This window comes from Rhinolophus hipposideros, assembly GCF_964194185.1.
Source record: "Rhinolophus hipposideros genome assembly, chromosome: 19".
Classification (NCBI taxonomy): Eukaryota; Metazoa; Chordata; class Mammalia; order Chiroptera; family Rhinolophidae; genus Rhinolophus; species Rhinolophus hipposideros.
Window position 1 is genome coordinate 37,184,255 of NC_138065.1, and position 17,797 is coordinate 37,202,051.

Consider the following 17,797-nt stretch of genomic DNA (forward strand, 5'->3'; position numbering starts at 1 on the left):
AACACAATTCAGTCCATAACAGTTCCCATTTCCTAGGGATGTGAGGATGGGATGAGTAAAGGCAGGAAGAACATTCAAAGCAGTGTCTGGCACGTAGTATGTTCTCAATATCATTGATCCTTGAAACACTCAGAGGTTAGGTGAACTGAACCTCCTTCCTGGTGCCGTTGAAAATCTGCAAGTAACTTTTGACTTCCCCCAAACTTAACTACTAATAGCCTACTGTTTATTAGAAGCCTTACCAATAATATAAGTAATCAATTGACATATATTTTGTATGTTATATGTATTATATACTGTATTCTTACCATAAAGTAAGCTAGAAAAAAGAAAGCGTTATTAAAATCGTAAGAAAATACATTTATGGTATTTATTGAAAAAAATTTGCATAGAAGTGGACCTGTGCAGTTCAAACCCATGTTGTTCAAGAGACAACTGTAAATGCTAGCAATAATATGTGATGATAATATTGAGGGTTTGGCTTCCTCTTTAGTGTTTTGTAGCGCTTCTTTGACCAAAAGATACCTTTGTTACGTGCACTCACCCTGCTCCCGGAACAGCTGTTGTCTTTCATAGGGCGGAGGAAAGTGACACAATTAAGAAAGGAAGACGTGTCAGCACATTTCTAATGCTGACCCCTATCCTCAAATCAGATATTCAGTGAGCTTCAAAGGGGACAGTCCACAAGAGACCACTGGGTCTTACTCAGGGTAAGTCAAGCCACCTCCCCACACAGCCCTGGGCTCACACTCTATTTAGCTCACCTAGGAAGTCAGTCAGCCTCTGATGGTGCTTACATCCAAGTCTTCTTTTCCCTCTCGTAGTGTCCTTGTTACATCTTATCTGTCGTTCCCTTTCATCTCCGTGTGTGTGAAATTCCCCTGGAGGGCACTGGGGCCTGTGCCCTGGCCCTGAAGATCAAAGCACACTCGTCTGTCTCTCTGTTTGCCCCTATTCCACTTTCTGTTCTGCTCTCTGCCCAAGACACTGCCCTTGGTCGACTGGGCTTCCATTTCTTGCCCTCACCCAGCTCCTTCAGGCCCAGAGCCTGTAATGGCTTCCAGGTCCCTGGTCCTGGGTCCCTCGCTACTCTCGATGGTACCCTTCACCCTGCCAATGCCTCTGTCAACAGGCCCTTCAAAAATATAGTACACGTAAACCTTTTTGAGAGTTCCCCCTGCTTGGCCCCTGACCGATATTGGAGGAACCGAATCTGTACATAGTTTTTCAGCGGACAGTAGAGAGATCTGAACCCAGAAAAATTGCTCAGTGGCCAGGCCTGCTCAAGGAAGACTGGACAACTCTCATCTCTGTGAGTATTTATAATACACACCTTGTGGAATTCGTCAAGTACCTGCCTCACTCAGGATGATACAGGCAGAGTGAAGATTAGCAGGTGGGGCTCCCTTCACATCACTTGGGTTCCTAGACCTCCTGAAGCTCCCCAATATAGCTCCCGTATGATCTCAACCGATGCGTCTCTAGCAACTGCGTTAGGTCTCATTCATCAGACTGGGCAGGCCTGGGTCAGCACGTTCCCATTTTCTTTTAAGACACAGATGTTATCTTGTTCAACTTCTTTCATTTTCATCTTCCTAAAGTGCCAGAGAACCCAAGGGGGAGCTTCCTTACATCACCCCAGCGATGTCAAGGCATCTGAGCAACTGCTTCTCTCTGTGAACCTTAAGAAAGCCCCCCCAGAGGCCAGATCCAAGAGTTTGCAAGATGGTTGCTGCTAGAGATGAAATGTTTGTATCCCCTCCAAAATTCATGTTAAATCTTCACCCCCAAGGTGGTGGTATTAGGAGGTGGGGCCTGGATTAGTGCCCTTATATAAGGTGCCCCAGAGAGCGCCTTTGTGCCCTCTGCCTTGTGAGGACACAGTGAAAAGATAGCCATCTATGAACCAGGAGTCTGTCCCTCATCAGACTCTAAATCTGCCAGCACCTTGATCTTGAATGTCCCAGACTCTGGACCTCTGAGAAATGTTTGTTGTTTATAAGCCATGCAGTCTATGGTATTTTTGTTACAGCAGCCCGAATTGATCAAGGCAGTTTCGATCCTAAGAAGGGGCAGATGGGTAAGAGCCTCCAACTGCACTGTCAAGTAGGGAACAGCTGGTTTCTCTCTGCGTGCTGCCATTGTAGGAGAAGGCAGGAATTTTACAGCAGATGATCTTCTCTGGGCAAAAAGCAGCTGTAATCCAAGAAAGTCTTAGATTTCTGCTTCCTCTTGCCAAATGTCCTCAAAGCACCTTAGCACCCTAAACCTGGCAGGAAGGACATTGTCCAGGGCCCCGCTGCTGCCAGTGGGTTATTCAGGCCTCACTGTGGTCCTTTCCCTGGTCTTGGTCAATTTGTTTCTAACTGTCCTCCATACCACACCCCCCCTTCCCGGGCATCCCCTCTCTAAAGAATACGTTAGAAAAACAAATGAACCTGAAATTCAAGGGACTTCCGTGGAAGGTAAAAGTTTGAAACATCAGGATAGTAAAACTTTCTGATCATAAGGACATCTGGGAATTGCCTGTGATTACCATTTAAATCCATGTTCTTCCTGCTATAAGGGAGAGAGGAAGGAAGGGAGGGAAGGAGGGAGGGAGGGGGAGAGAGCGAGAGAGCGAGAGTGAGAGCGAGAGCGAGAGCGAGCGAGTGAGAGAGAGAGAGAGAGAGAGAGAGAGAGAGAGAAAATGGGAGGGGAGAAAATGGAGGGGAGAGGAAGGAAGGGGAGGGGCGGGGAGGAGAGGGGAGAGCAAAAGAAAGAGTTGGATTAAGAGAATATAGATTTAATTCCCAGTTCTGACACTAATTGTATTATCTTATGCAAGCTATCTAAACTTTCTAAACCTCAGTTTTTTCTTTTGTTAAATGGAAATAATAATACCTATCTCACAGGGATTATAGCAACATTTATTATGTTTTCAGGTTATTCAGTTCCCCCCACTTTTTAAAACTTTTTACTTGGAAATGATTTCAAACTTATAGAAAAGTGGCAAGAATCAGAATAGTGCAAAGAATGCCCATATATACCCTTTACCCAGATTCATCTACTGTTAACATTTTACCATATTTCCTATATAATTTTTCTCTCTGTGTACACACACACACACACACACACACACACACACAGAGTGGTTTTTTTCCTGAACCACTTGAGAGTAAGTTGCATATATCATAGCCCTTTTCTCCTATAAACCTCAGTGTATGTTTCCTAAGAAGAATCATGACCTCCTATAGCAACTATAGCACAGTAATTAACTTCAGTAAATATAGACACAATATTTTTATCTAATTGCACATCTATATTTCAATTTGATCAATTGACCCAATAATATCGTTTACACCCTTTCTTTTCTCCTGCAGGTCAAGATCTAGAGTATGATCAGATATCATATTTACCTGTCATGTCTCTTAAATCTGGAATATTTTCACAGATTTTCTTTGTCATTTATCATGTTGACAGTTTAAAAACTATGTAGTTTTTACAATAGAAGTTTTCTTATTTTGGATCAGTCTGGTATTTCTTCATGATTAGGTTCAAGTTACGGATTCGCAGCCGGAATAGTGCATTGGGATGTGTCCTTGTTGGGACATCCCATCTAGAGACATATGTCCACCGGCCCATCATTGGTGACGTTCATTTTGATCACCTGGTCAAGGTGTTGCATAACTAATCCACTGAATAGTTACTATTTTTTCTCCCCACGCTTCTTCCGCCTCCACCCCACTCCATTTCAAGCCATTGTGTCTCAGTCTAGTTGTGTAGGACACAGCTCCCTGGCCCACGCTGGGATTATGAGCCTTGCCCTCTCCCCGGCTGGCGCAGTTGGTCACCAGTCGTTGGTCTGCCTCTCACAGCAGCTCACGGCAGCTCTCGCCAGCTGCTGGCCGACTATTTTTTCTCTTGAAACTAATAAGCAATCTTATTTGTTTATTAGTTTCAAGACAGGAAGACACTTTAAGACAATGCAGACATCGTGCTCCTCGTCAAAATGTCGCCCCTAGATTTAGCATCTATTTATGACTCTTGCTGAAATAATCTTTACTATTAAGGTTGCAAAATGATGATTTTCTAACGCTAGCACTCTGTCCACATTCACATTCTCGAAGGCATGCCCTTCTACTGTAAGCAAGAGCCCTCCCTTCTTTCCCATTTATTTATTGATTTATCTCTTTATAATCAATATGGACTCATGGATTCCAATTTTTCCCCCCACTGGTTTGTAATTCGCTACTGTGGTTAATTATTTTGTGCTCAGACCGTCCCAGATCTGACCAGTGGGAGCCCCTTCAAATTGACTCTTTGTCCTTGTGTCCTTGTGAAATGCCTTCATCATTTTAAACGATATTCCCTTCTGAGATAACATGATCTTCTGGGCTCATCTTGTATTTACCCTGCGCCAGTCATGGAACTGGCCATTTTGCCAAGGAGCCTTCGCTCCCTTTGGTGGGGAATGGTTTTAAGATACCAAGATATGGGTTCTTGGTGTGCTTATTGCTGCAGGGGCATCACTCTCTGCTTCTTAACCCTTTCAGCAGATGGTGCTAGCAAGTGTAAATCTATAATACACATACACATGCGTAAATACACATCTTACAGGCACATACACATATTTAGAAATGAGTTTACATCAATACCTATAGCTCCAATTCATCCCACAAGGTTCTTTTTTGCTTCCTTCCATTCCATACCTGCATGACCCTGCTTCCATTGTGAGAACATTCTCTGCCAACAATAGCAATGTGTTTACTCATTCGTTTAATCCTAGCAGACATTTCAAATAGTTTCAGAATTGTGCAGCCTCCTTTGAACACTCTTGTTATGTCTGTGGCATTTCCCACTATGTGAATCTTCCCCCCCCACCCCCAAGATAAAATCTAGAAAACTCCCTCTTCAATTTTCTTTGCAGGTAGGGCACAAACAAGTGACCTGGATTTTACCAGTCACACTCACCACATTCAATCAATGTGAGATGTTGATTCACAATAAAACAGGGGGAGGAAATAAGCTCTGCACTAAACATCCATTCTGCTGATGAGGGTGGGTGATGGCTGAATAGTCTGGATTTGAGGACTTACTGGGGGTGTCAGGCAGAGCTCTACACAGAAATGGCATTGTAGGTGGCAGTAAGCGCCACTCCAGTCAAGTCAAGCTGACAATGCAAGTTCTATGGTCTAGTATTAAAGGTGGTAGTAGGAATTCCTCATCGGTCCAATTCTGCTACATGGTTTTGTATGTTGGAAGCTTAGCTTCAAGCCTGGTTTTCTAGTCCTCTTAACAATTCTGTGAGTTATTCAGCATCCTTTAATAAATGCTTTATCTACTTGGTCCGCCAGAGTCAGCTTTTGTGCTTAGTACGAAGAATTCTGCCCAATAAACTTTCCCTATCCTGCATCATTTGCCTACATTTTCCTCTAAATATTTAAAATTTGTTTTTCACATTTAGATAATTAACTCCCTTAGAATTTTTTTTTCAACTTTTTTTTCTTAAAACTATGTCTTAACCCAGGTTCCCTAGAACTTGCTTCTCAAAGTATGGTCCTCAACTAGCAGCATCACTGGGAGTTCGCTAGAAATGAGGAATCTCAGATGAGGCTCAAAAGGCCTCATCTCAGGTCTACTGAATCAGAATCTACATTTTAATGAAACCCCTCGGTTATTTAAAATTTGAAGAACTTCTGCCCTAAAACCAGAGCTGGAAGCAAGGATTAAATACTGATGCTTTATTTGAGGGGTGTTAACTCACAACAGAAAGAATAAGAACAAAGAGCAGTGAGTCTGAGAAAACTGGGAAGCAATACACGGTGATGGGTTTCTACTCTGGCCTCTGCTGTCACTGAGCCTCAAAGTGACTAAGCAGGTTGTTTAGTAGGTGTGAGCACCTGACCATGTGGTAATTCTTTAGACAGGCTGTATGGAGAAACTGTGCCTCAGAGAAATCCAACAGTGAGGCAGGTGGGGGAATTTATCCTCATAAACCTCCTATTTCATGTTTCCCACTGGTTGCCCCACAGGGAGTTAACACCTTTACTTCTGGATTACATCACGCAGCCTCTTGGTGGCCATTCAGAAGCCAGATTTCACATCCAAGTCTGAAAGTAGGAGAAGGAGCCAAGAATACATTTATCAGCTGGCTAGCCTGGCTATACAACAGCAGCCAAAGAGAAAGGCCTAGGCAGTGGAACTGTGTGGAGCTGGTTGGCTGCAGAACCAATCACGGCCAAGAGAATCTGAGAAGGCATCATAAGGTGTGTCCAATCCAGTCTACCCATTCATCAACCAGAAAAGTTGTATGGGGTGATGTCCATGGATGCTCTTAGATGGTGGTGCTGGTTGAAGCCCAGTGCACAATTAAAGCAAGTCCACATGTGGTATATATGTGGCTTCTGGTCAAGACAAATCACTGCCCCTTCAAGGATGGAAGGCATGCGCTTCCGTTGTACATGGGTCCCATCCCAGAATACAGAGCCATCATTCTTTTTCCTTTCTCTCTCTCTCTCTCTCTCTTTCTTAGAATAAAACACCCTCACTCTTTTTCAAGGTTGTGATCAGCTGCAATCTCCTAGAAACCCTAAGGGAAGAGGGCCAATGAGTCAAGCTACAGTCAGCAGGATTCAAGCTACCACAGCTGGCCCTACGGCTGTAACTGATATTCATCATCTCCCTTCCCCATCACCCAGTCTAGACTTCCCTCACTCTTGTCCAGCACTTCAGCTGGTTTATCTAAATCGGTTGCCTGATTGGGTGATTGACACACCTGGGAGCGCGTCTGAAGCTCTCAGTCGAACTGCTCTTATGGAGTTGTAATTGCTGTCATTGCAAAATTATTGCTTTACCAGGCATGGAAATATTAGGGGCTATCCCAGTGAATCCCTGGGGCTCCCTGCAATCCAGAAGGAGCAATCCAGGCTCCTTGACGTACTTAAGATATTTTAACTCCGTTCTTTGCTCAGTGGCCTTAAGTGGCCAGTACAGTCAGGTAGCAGTCACAGCTTCCAACACAGCTCTGAGATATCCTGGCAGAACTATCTCAGAGTCCAAAGTTGCAGCGACAGAAAGCATAAATTCCTCAAGCGTGTCACTAGGTGTAATAGTGAAAGGTGCTACATCTACTTCCCTTGGTTCCTGGATTCATTCTCTCTGGCTATTGGGGATTAGTACCACATATTGGTCATTAGTCCAAAGCATATTATGACAGGGAGGACTGTGCCACAACTCTTCAAAGTGTTGCCCCTAGCTTTGCCTTAACTGAGTTTCAACAGGCTTTCCCACTGTACTGTCAGCTCAGCTGCTCTGGGTGTGGGATAGGGAGTAAGACCACTAGACCGTGGTCATGAGCCCATTGCTGCCCCTTCCTTCGCCATAAAATGTGTCTCGTTCTAAGGAAATGTTGTACGGGGTAACACGTCAATGGATAAGGTATTCTAGCTCTCAGATGGTGGTATTGCCTGAAGCCACCAGGTGGCTACCTGGCTCCCCTGAGGAATGCTGCTACATGGTGGGCCAGCATCAGCTTTTGTAGGTGGTCATTTGGGCTCACTCGGCAATGGCAGTAGCTTTGGGACAGACCTGGCTTAGATTAGGGACTCAGGTGAGCATCTCTGATTTTTCCCCATGGTGACTGGTCAGCCTTCTGCTCACCGGTTATTCTGATTATACAGATCAAGTAACACCCTGGTTGGCTGCTCCTATGTCTCAACCTTGGTAGGGTGACCACTGGGGTCAGTTTGACTGAGATGGTCCTGGTGTAAACCAACTGTCCCCATGTAATCGCTACTAGCACCCCTTTTCACTCTCAAATGGACCTCAGTTTGAACAATAAAGTAGATGAATACCCTTCCCTTAGGAACACCAGGGTCTATTAGCCAATAGCACGAGTCCTTGCAAAGAACATCACCCAGATCATTCCTCTACCTTGCTGTCCATTGTGGTATGTCCACCTTGCCCGTTATAATTATGTGGTTCCACTTGGCCTCTTTCATTCTGCGATTTTTGTCGTCTTCACTAAGAGTAGGGAGCCCAGTGATACAGCAAACTCCCCCTACCATCAACTCTGGACGGCAAGGGTAACCACTACCAACTGCTCAAAAAACCTTCTTACTAGTGCATTCTTTCTTGCCTTAGTGAAAGGAATGTCCTCTGGGCAGGCCCAGGGAACTAGCCAGGTGGTGGGTTCTTGAGCGATTCATAATACAGCCTTCTAAGATTGCCACCTTCCTGAGTCTTCTGATGCTTTCCTTAACACTACTCAGGGAAGTCTGGCTTCTCAGAGTTGTTTATTATAGGCCATTGTTGAGACCAGGCTTCCAAGAGCCATCCCAGCAAACTATTAGGACAAGCTCCAGGCATCGCAGCTAAAACATTAAATCCTGAGTTCTGTATGATTATCCCCAAATCAGTGGAGGCTCCTCATTGAGCTCTGCTTCATGCCTGCCCCCAAATATAATATCTTCAAGTTCCACTCGCCCTGTCTCCACTTCCACACTTCCTGCCAGTACACAGCAGCCGAGTCCTACAAATATCTCTGGCAGATATTCTTTTTTTCCCCAGCGTGGGCTACAGCTTGACTAGCGGAATTGGTGGAGGCAACAAGTGTTGAGGGCAGGTCTTGAGAACGAGCTGTGGAGAAGGGGGTCTTCTTTGGGCAGGAGAATTCAGAGAATTTGAAGGGTCAAGATGCTCCTCCATCACAGCATCCCTATTTCAGGCCTCAGGGTCCCACTCTCATGGCTTTGCCATGGAATCCTGTGAAGGCCATGACTTTGTATCCTTTGTGACCCTGTGTTCAGGGCCTGGGCTTGATTTTAAGAGACCATCCTATGGCTGCAGGAAATAAGCCTCTCCCTTAAAGTTGCCATGGAGGCATTCCAGCTTCCAGAGCATTCCAAGAGTTGGTAATTAACTGCTCTGAGTCTGTTGTTGTCTGTTTCCCAGGTCTCTGGTTCCTTATAATTATCATTGTTCCAAACAGATTGAATGCCACACCTACTTCATCTCCCAATGTCTTACTCTCCACCCAATGTACACCCATTAAACACAAGTGAAAGCTGTGATTATTGCATATCAGTTATTACCATTTCTCTTATCACCAGCATAGGTGTCTCTATTGAGCCAGAGATAGGTAGGCAATACAACCCCAAAATCTGTCCAGAGAATTTGCTTTCTAAAGCCACTAGTGGCACCAACTGTCTGAGCTCAGTTTCCCTAGGAAACAGAATCTGAAGCAAAGATTAAATCTGACGGAGAAGGCAGCAAGAGTGAGTGAAAAGGGAAATGAGGTAGGTTAGGATGAGAAGCAGTGCAAGGCGGTGTGTCATCATGCAGGTAACTGCTTCACGACCGGCTGTGAAGAGCCGTGGCAGGTTACTCAGTAGGTGTGTCTGCTCAGCCATGTAGGACATCTCCAGACAGGCTATGTCGGACAACTATGACTCTGGACAGTTAATAGGCAGGAGGAAGAGAACGTATCTGCCCAGCTCCCTCCCATCTCCTGTTTCTCACTGGTCAAATTGCTACCCCCAGGGAATTAATTTCCTTGGACTCATCTAACTCCTTGGATGGCTGCTTAGAAGCCACATCCTGTAGTGTGGCATTTCCTCTGAGTCCAGAAGTAGTGGAAGAGTCAGAGGCTCCAGACATGTGGCTGGCCAGCCTGGCTGTGCAACAGCGGCCAAGAGGGACTTGGCTGAGCAAGTGACTAGTCAGTCTCTGGTGGCTGAAGCATACAGATTTAATTGGCTGTGGAGGTAGCGGTGGAGCCAGCAAACAGGCAAAGTCTAGCCAATGTGAGCAGGCACGTGAGATGTGTCCTGATACACGCATTACTAGGCTATTAACATCAACAAGTGGTGAAGCTAGAAAAACGATCATCAGATCAGGATTTTTGTCTCATTTACCTTTGAGACTCCAGCAGCTGGCACTTGAAAAATGAGATGCTATTTAAACCCAGTTTTTCTTGTTCCAAACTTTCACGGTACATGTCGCTGCTATACCAGTCATTATGCCAATGAACAGAAGTGACTGCTTTCAGAGGCTGAGAACGTAGTTGCCAGGTATTCCTGTTCAAATCACAAGTTGGCTCTGTCTCACTGTGTGCATGCGTCACTCTTACTAACTACCTGAACTTTCAAAACCCATAATCTGTCAGGCCTGGGTTCATTTGAGTGTGATGTAACACAAAACACACAGGGAAAGGAAGAACAGAGTTGGCTGGTCCATGCAACTAGCACAGCTTTCAAATGCAAAAGAATTGTGGACAAAAGGGCTCTTCTGCCTCCCAGTCTCTTCACTGGGACAGCACAATTTAATTCAGAAGGCTCTCACCACCTTTGTGGGAAATGTAGCCAAATCTCACAGTTCTCTTCATATGTCACCTAGCTCCCCAGTGCACCTCACCCCCGAGGAATAAGAGAATAGACAGTTCGAATATTGGAGATGAACCTCCAAAGCTTTTCCCGGATGGTCAGGGAGTCCTGAGATGCCTGGGGCAGTAAGATGAACCGATAACCCTCTCTGGTCCCTAGGATTTTGATTCAAGCAAAGCAGGATCCAGGCCTTGGTTTAACACAGTAATTGTAGATGTTTGGACTTGGCCTGAGTCGGATGCTGGGAAACAATGCCAGGGAAGGTGACACTTGCCAGACATTCTGCGATGTTCACCAACTGGTCTGATCACTTGAGCTTTGAGAGCTCAGTTTTCTCCTGAGGGATTGTGAGGCCAAATTCTCATCCTCTGCATACAGGTCTTCATGCTGAAATCCTAGTCTCCTGGACTTGAAACTGCAGGGAAGTGCAGAGAAACGGATGGATCTGAGAGACGAGTGAGAAAAGAGGGAGGAAGGATGTTTGAGATGAGAAAATAGATCGCTCTCTGTGGCATGTTTTCTTTTAATCAGGAAATGAAAACTGAGGCAATTGAATGGTGAGAGGATAATTATTTTTTTTTAATTTCCTGGTGTTTTTCTGGTGTGTTTGTTCCACTTGAATTATTCGGGCAATTTCCTGAATGAGCCTGTTCCCTTTGTCTCTGTGGACTTAAGTAACTATTCTCATCGTTGAATCTATAAGGTCTTAGGCATGCAGTAGTGCAGGACTGGTCCAGAATCCAGGTCTCCAGCCAAGTCTTGGCTCTCAGCTACACTCCAGGGGCCTCTGCTGGCAATGGCCTCTCACCACACCTTCCCAGGGAAGAGAAGTTCCAGAAACCGATCTATCGTCAGTGGCTCTTTGACAGTTGCATTCTTAATTCTAGGTTAACTTAGCATTGGTACCGCAACTGCTTTACCGTCTCAAATATGGCATGCGGGCCTGGAGTTTAAAGAGAGAGGATATTATGGCCAGGTTCCTAAGTGCCCATGAGAGAGGAAGTCAGAAGATCACAGAACCTTAGAGTCAGAACAGACCTTGGAGAGTGAGAAGTCTGCTCTCCTCTTTTCAGAAAGAGAAGCAAAGACCCAGGACAGGCAAGTGGATTGTCCTGGGTCCCACAGCTTAGTCAAGTGACAAACCTGGACTTAGAGCGAGCCTGCAGGTCAGTGGTCTGGTACTCTTCCCACTTCATGTTGCTCTTCTCTTTATTTAAATGGGGGGGGAGGGAAGAGGTCTTTAAGGAAAAGGATCTTCAGTGGAAAGTGTGGAAGGGCCTCCCACTTCACTATGGCTTTGAAGCATCTCTCCATCGCGTCCTAATTCTGCAGCTGTGACAGAGCAGTTAGGGTCTGGCTGACTTCTCAGGTTTTACTGTGGCATATTCAGCTTGGGTTTAAACGGACCTTATTAATCATGACTAACGTCAGAGGGTGGGTACATGACTATGTCCCCTTGTTAGTTTGGGGTAGTTTGTAATGTGGGATTAAAAAAAAAGGATGTAGTGTTGTACCGTCGTGTGGGCAGCCCCAGCCTGAACCATCCATTACCTCTTGGTAGCGGCAGGTGACTGTGTCTAGCCTTCCTCAAGGAACGATGCTCTGACGACTAGTCCTCCTTTACCTCGGTGATTTTACTTCTCCTCTGCTTCCCACAGTTGCAAACCCTCGCAGTGTCACGAGCCCTGGGGAAACTCGGTCTTAAGTCCCCTGGACAAACGCTGCAGCCTCGCAGGGCTCCCAGGACAAGACAACGATCGGATTTCTCGTGGCAGCGCAGCTCTCCTTACTCCTCCCCTCCCGCCCCGGAACCCCGGGAGCCAATCAGAGCGTCGCGGAGCTCCGGGTTGTAGAGTCCCGAGCCCGGGACCCGCCCCTCTTTGTTGCGGTGGCCAATGGACGCATTCGGAACATCGGCGGCTGCCCGGGTGACTCGGTTATATGTCACAGAATAACATTCGAGAATGGGACTGGGAATGAGGGGCCGGCCGCAGCCGCCGCTGCAGCCCCCGCCGCCCGGCAAGGCGCCGCAGTAATGAGGCCGAGCGTCCCCAGGTAGGGTCCGGGAGCTGCGGCGCCCTTCCCGCGCCCTGCCTGCAGCGGGCCCCCCCCGGGCGCCTGGCGCGGGAACTCGGGGAACGCGGGCGGGTGGAGCTGTTTCCCCTGGAGCCGGGGGGCTCCCGGAGGGCTCCCTGGAAGAAACGCGGCCGCCTTCGCAAACCGAGGCTCTGCTGCGCCCTCGCGCCGGCCCCGGGCGCTCACGTGCCGGCACGTTCTCGGCCACATCTGGGGACCGAGCAATATGTGGAGCCTTGCGGGGACCTCCCGTTCCTTCACGCTGCACGAGCTGCTTTCTTCCCCCCCTGCCCCGTCCACTCCGCTCCCTCCACGCTCCTTCATTTCCCTCCGGTGTTTAGGTGTGCGTGAAATTTGTGGTAAAATTCCAGTCGCCTTTCGAGGTAATTGCAAGGCTGGAAGCTCGTATTCAAATCCTGGGGTGTGGGGTGTGTCTGTCAGCGCGCGGGGGTGGGGTGGGGGTGGGTAGTGACGTGGGGACACTCCGAGGCCCCCCGCCGTTGGACACGGCCCCCCAGGGTGTCCACTTACCGCGGTGTGTGCTGTGTCTCACTGATTTCAGGCACGGCCGGTAAACGGAGCTCCCGCCGCCGCTTCCCCTTGGCGCGTCCTGCGGCAGCGCGAGGCATGGAGGAGGCGGCCCCCGCGGGGCGCTGAGCCTCGCGCCGCGCCCGCGCGCACACGCCCCCCGCCGCCGCCGCGCGCCCCCCGCCCCGCCCCCCCGGCCCCGGCCGCATCATGACCGGCTCTGCGGCCGGCACTCATCGCTGCCCCCACCCGAAGGGCGCCAAAGGCACCCGGTCCCGGAGCAGCCACGCGCGACCCGTGAGCCTCGCCACCAGCGGGGGCTCGGAGGAGGAGGACAAAGACGGCGGGGTGCTGTTTCACGTTAACAAGAGCGGCTTCCCCATCGACAGCCACACCTGGGAGCGCATGTGGATGCACGTGGCCAAGGTGCACCCCAAGGGGGGAGAAATGGTGGGCGCCATCAGGAACGCCGCCTTCTTGGCAAAGGTCAGTGGCTTCCAAAGAGGTGGGTGGGGTGGGCCGTGATGGGAACATTTCAGCTTGTGCAGAGCAAATAAGAGGTAATTTCCGTGTTTCTGGTCTTGCTACAAACTCCCTTCTCCTCCCCAGTCTTCTCCACAGCCCCATCCCCTTTGCTTAATTGAGACGTTTGTCTTGGAAGCCTTAGAATTGGGGATGGGGGGGTGGAGGGTTAGGTGCTTGCTGCCCTGGGACTCTATGGTCGAGTTGTTCCAAGGCTTCTTTGAACCTCCATCCAGATTCTATTATTTATTTATTTACCCCCATGTCCATCCTCCTTCAGCAAGAGCTGTAGTCCCCAGGTAGCACCAGCGATGCCAAGAATGCGCTCCCTAGGGATCCCATCCTGCTTCCCCTCTTTGGAGTCCCTTGGTCTTTCTCTGTCTCCCCCTTGGAAATGATTTATTAAGCTGTGAATGAATTTGCACTCAACCAGTCAGACTTCTCAGCGTGAATCATTTCTAGACTTTCTGCCAATTTTTTTTTTTTTTTAAATGACAGTGACTTTCACCTCTGAAACTTGCGAAACAGTGAACTATCTCTTTTCCCAGCTTATCTGGGCTCCAAGGGGGAAAAAAAAAGAGTTTGGCTATGGCTTAAAAGGGACTTTCCAGGACACATGATGAATTAGTCTCACTGGATAGAGAAAGAGGCTTTCTACCTTGGAGAGGAGCCAGCAAGCTGACTGGGTTTGGTGGCCAAGGATAACTTAGCAAAACGGAGGAAGGGAGATGAGCAGTGGTCGCTATGTGAAACGTCAAAACGCAAAGTGAGGGAGAAATGGTGCAGAGCCTGGGGGGTTGTAGCATGGCAGATGGGTTCCCTGGCACAGAAGATTCCTGGGCACATCTCGGAATGCCAGGCCTGAGACCTGGAAGGCCATCTATCTGGTGGAGTCCCCAACCTGGAGCATCTGGTGACCCAAACATCTGAGCCCTACAGGCCAGAGAGCTGTGTGTGCCCTTGGGGAAGTGACAGCGCCTATAAGCATCTGCTGCAGTCAGTTACAGTGTTTTACTTCTCGGCTTGTCAAGGAGATCTTCATTGTGCCCAATGAGAGTCTTGCCTGCTGGAGTGTCAGCGGTAAGTCCTCCTTGAGCATCAGAAGGTTCTGGATTGTGGTTGTGACTTCAGAACTTGCAATTACTTGAGTGAGCCTTTCTTTTCTTAAGGAGGAGATGGGAGCCTTTAAACCCGGAAGAGAGGTGGCCACAGGGAAGAGAGAGCGGCCTGTTCCCACTGTCTAACTCAACACCCTCAGCGTTGACCATGCTTCTAATAGTGGCTTTATCCTTCTGATCTTGGGGGCGGGGTCACCCCTCTTGTTGGTGGGACTCAGGGAATGTTAGTGTTCATGGAGACCAGTCTCTCACCTCTCAGGAGAATCCCTTCCTCTTTCTGAAGCCCTCCTGGAAACGGGGTTCATTGCTTCAAAGGGCAGCTGGTCCCAGCCCTAGCCAGATTTGATTGGTGGGAAACTCTTTTCTTAGACTGAACAGAAACCCTCCTTCTCCCCCGGTAGTCACGTGTCACCATTGATTCTTGTGTTGCCCTTTGCACTAGGGCAGCACATGACAACTTCCTTTGCTACTCACCCTCCCTTGATTGTCTCGAGACGGGGTTCTTGGAGTAAGGAAGGGACTGAATTCCAGTCCTGGTTGTGCTACCTCTAGCTTTATGGCTTAGGTCACTTAACATAAAAATCTTTGGCCTCAGTTTTCTTATCTATAAAATGGGAGTAGACCAGACTTCATGAAAAGTTCTTTCCAACTCTCAAATCCCATGATGTTGTGACCCTTGAGTCTCTAGGCCTCTAATGCTGATCTGGTGACACTAGAGATGTCTGTGTGACACTAGAGGTGCACTGGAGTATGAGTCTCATGAACTGTGACATTCTGTCAGTCTGCATCTTCTTTGTCCAAAGGTAGCTCCTTTCGCCTTTTCTTATGTGTCATGGTTCCCAGGTCAGTTTACTCTCCTCATCCTCTTTCTAGTACATTTGCTAGTTTGTCATCAGTCATTCCCCCTAAAATTAGCACATGTGAAACACAATATTCTAACTGTTGTCTAAGCAGCTTAGAACACAGAGAACTATTCCCTGAGGCCTCTACTCAATACTTCCATTATTTTGGCTGAGTGCTGTGTTCTTAAAAAAGTGTGGTCCCTTTTTTTGTAGAGTGGCCACATCACATAGTAACCCTAAGGTCACATGCTAACTTCTGCCAAGCCAGGACAGTGCCAGCCAGAACGTGGGCATTGGCTTGTTGAGCCTAAAAAAAGAACTTAACCTCTCTCTCTCTTACATTGTGTCATAATGGTTGGTTCTCTGTCCCCAGCTCCATCATGGCATGCCTCATCCCTGGTCCCGACATTTCCCAAACCCTGACCACAACGCAGGCCCTGAGATGGGACAGCTTCCAAAGCTCCCGTTTCTAGGGGGTGCTCTGATTCCAGGGCTATTCCTGCACTCAGCTTGGCAGACTTTTCCCTCTGGGGCCAAGTCTTTTTCTCCTTTAACCAAATCAATGTCTTCCTGAGGAATTTGTGCAAAAGAGAAGGGTGGTGGGGTCAGGGTGGAAGGGTTGGAGAGTTTCAGGGAGATTTACCTTTTTTTGGTAATTCAATTTGGCAAAGAAGTGAACAGGGAAGGAGTCACAGACCTAAGAGGACTGAATGACACTTCCTTTAACTATCGGACATTCTGTCGGCAGCCATGGTAACTTCTACCTGAAGGTCCAGGTACCCCCATCTGGAGGCAGAGTGGGGAGCTCACCAGCTCTGCAATATTCCTTTAAATTTGTGACCACAGGTCTCTCCCTTGGTGGGTACTGGGTCTGAAGTTAACAACTGACTAGGTGAAGGCCAGGGTGTTAATATGGACAGTGGAAGAAAGCAACTCCAGTCAGCTGGAGGATGACAGAGAATGGGAAGTGAGGTGGCTGGCCCAGAGAAAAACAACCCCACGTTCTTGTGACTCATTCTCACCAAATAATTCTTGTTAGAGGACTCAGCTTTGCCTGAGCGAAGGAAATGAGTGCTGCGGGATGAGACTTTGCTGCAGTCAGGGCTCCACTCCTGCCCCCTGCTGGCTCACACCGGTAGCTCCTGTCCTGGATTCAGAACCATTCATCTGTCCTTGCTGCTCTGCCCAGGGTTGTGACCCCTGGGCCTCTGGACCAGGCCCCTGTCAACAGATTTCTGGGCTTCGGGCCCATCCTGGGCTCATGAGTGATGATCTGTGCTCTCCAGGTTGCCAGAGGAGATTCTTCTGCCTGGTGTCTGCCCAGGGTATTTTTCAGAGCAGGGTCTGCAAAAGGCCTTGCTTTCTCCTTGTTCTTTCTTGTCAGAGATTCCTGGTACCAGGGGCTCTCACTGCCTCCCCGGCTCCTTTTCTGCTTTCCCCCTTCTCTCCCATGTGGTGATGCCATGGTGATGATGCACATTTGTGTCCGTCCACACATTCCTCCTCCTTACATTCTTCTGACAGGTCATTGTGTTTGACAAGAATGAAGTGAAAGAGAGCTTGTCTGCAAAAGCCGAATCTGTGGTTTGTTTCATTGTTCTTGAATAACCATCTTCCTGTCCACTCCACTCCCTCCTCCTACTCCCTCACCCCCCCAGGGCTCCCACCCTGTAGTGCTTGGTGAAGAGGGTGGTTCTGGCCTGTTGTCTCAAGATTCTGCCTTCATCAGCTGGGCTGTGGCTTGAAGGCGGCAGAATGCAGGTGGCAGGAGGTAGGAACCTGGAGGGGAGGGTCTATGGACAATGTAGTCTAGAGTTTCAGGTGAAATAGGGCAGAAAAATAACATAAAGAGATATTCTCAGGACCCCCGTCAGAGAGAAAACAGAAGAAGTGTGCCCTGGGATTTTCATAAAAAGGTATCAGTTTATGTTCCCATCCGACTGGATGAGAGCGCATCCTCACCAGCATTGAATATCCACATTTCAGAATATCTCTGCTAATTGGAGAGGTGAAAAATGACACTTTGCTGTGGCTTTAATTTGCATTTCTTAAATTATTAGTGAGCTTGAACATTTTTGCCAAATATTTATTCACTATTTACATTTCTTATTTTGTGAATTGCCTTTTTACGGCCATTAAAAAAATTTGTGGTAAAACATACATAACATAATTTACCAATGTAACCATTTTTAAGTGTACAGTTCTGTGAATTCAGTACATTCACATCGCCACCTTCCATCTCCAGAACCTTTTCTTCTTTCTCAACTGAAACTTTGTACCCATTAAACACTAACTACCCATTCCTCCCAAACCCCTAGTCCCTGGCAATCACCCTTCTACTTTCTGT

The 17,797-nt window shown here is 47.8% G+C and overlaps 1 protein-coding gene across 2 annotated transcripts in view; it reads left to right on the forward strand.

Moving 5' to 3' along the window:
- Positions 1–13,178: 13,178 nt before the first annotated feature.
- VASH2 (vasohibin 2) overlaps positions 13,179–17,797 on the forward strand; it is a gene marked incomplete at its 5' end in the record, with an annotated part of 38,281 nt that continues 33,662 nt past the window's right edge. For both annotated transcript variants that reach the window (XM_081024731.1, XM_081024730.1), the window contains one exon: positions 13,179–13,454. In XM_081024731.1, coding sequence (XP_080880857.1) covers positions 13,179–13,454 — 276 coding nt within the window. The remainder of the gene's footprint in view (positions 13,455–17,797) is intronic.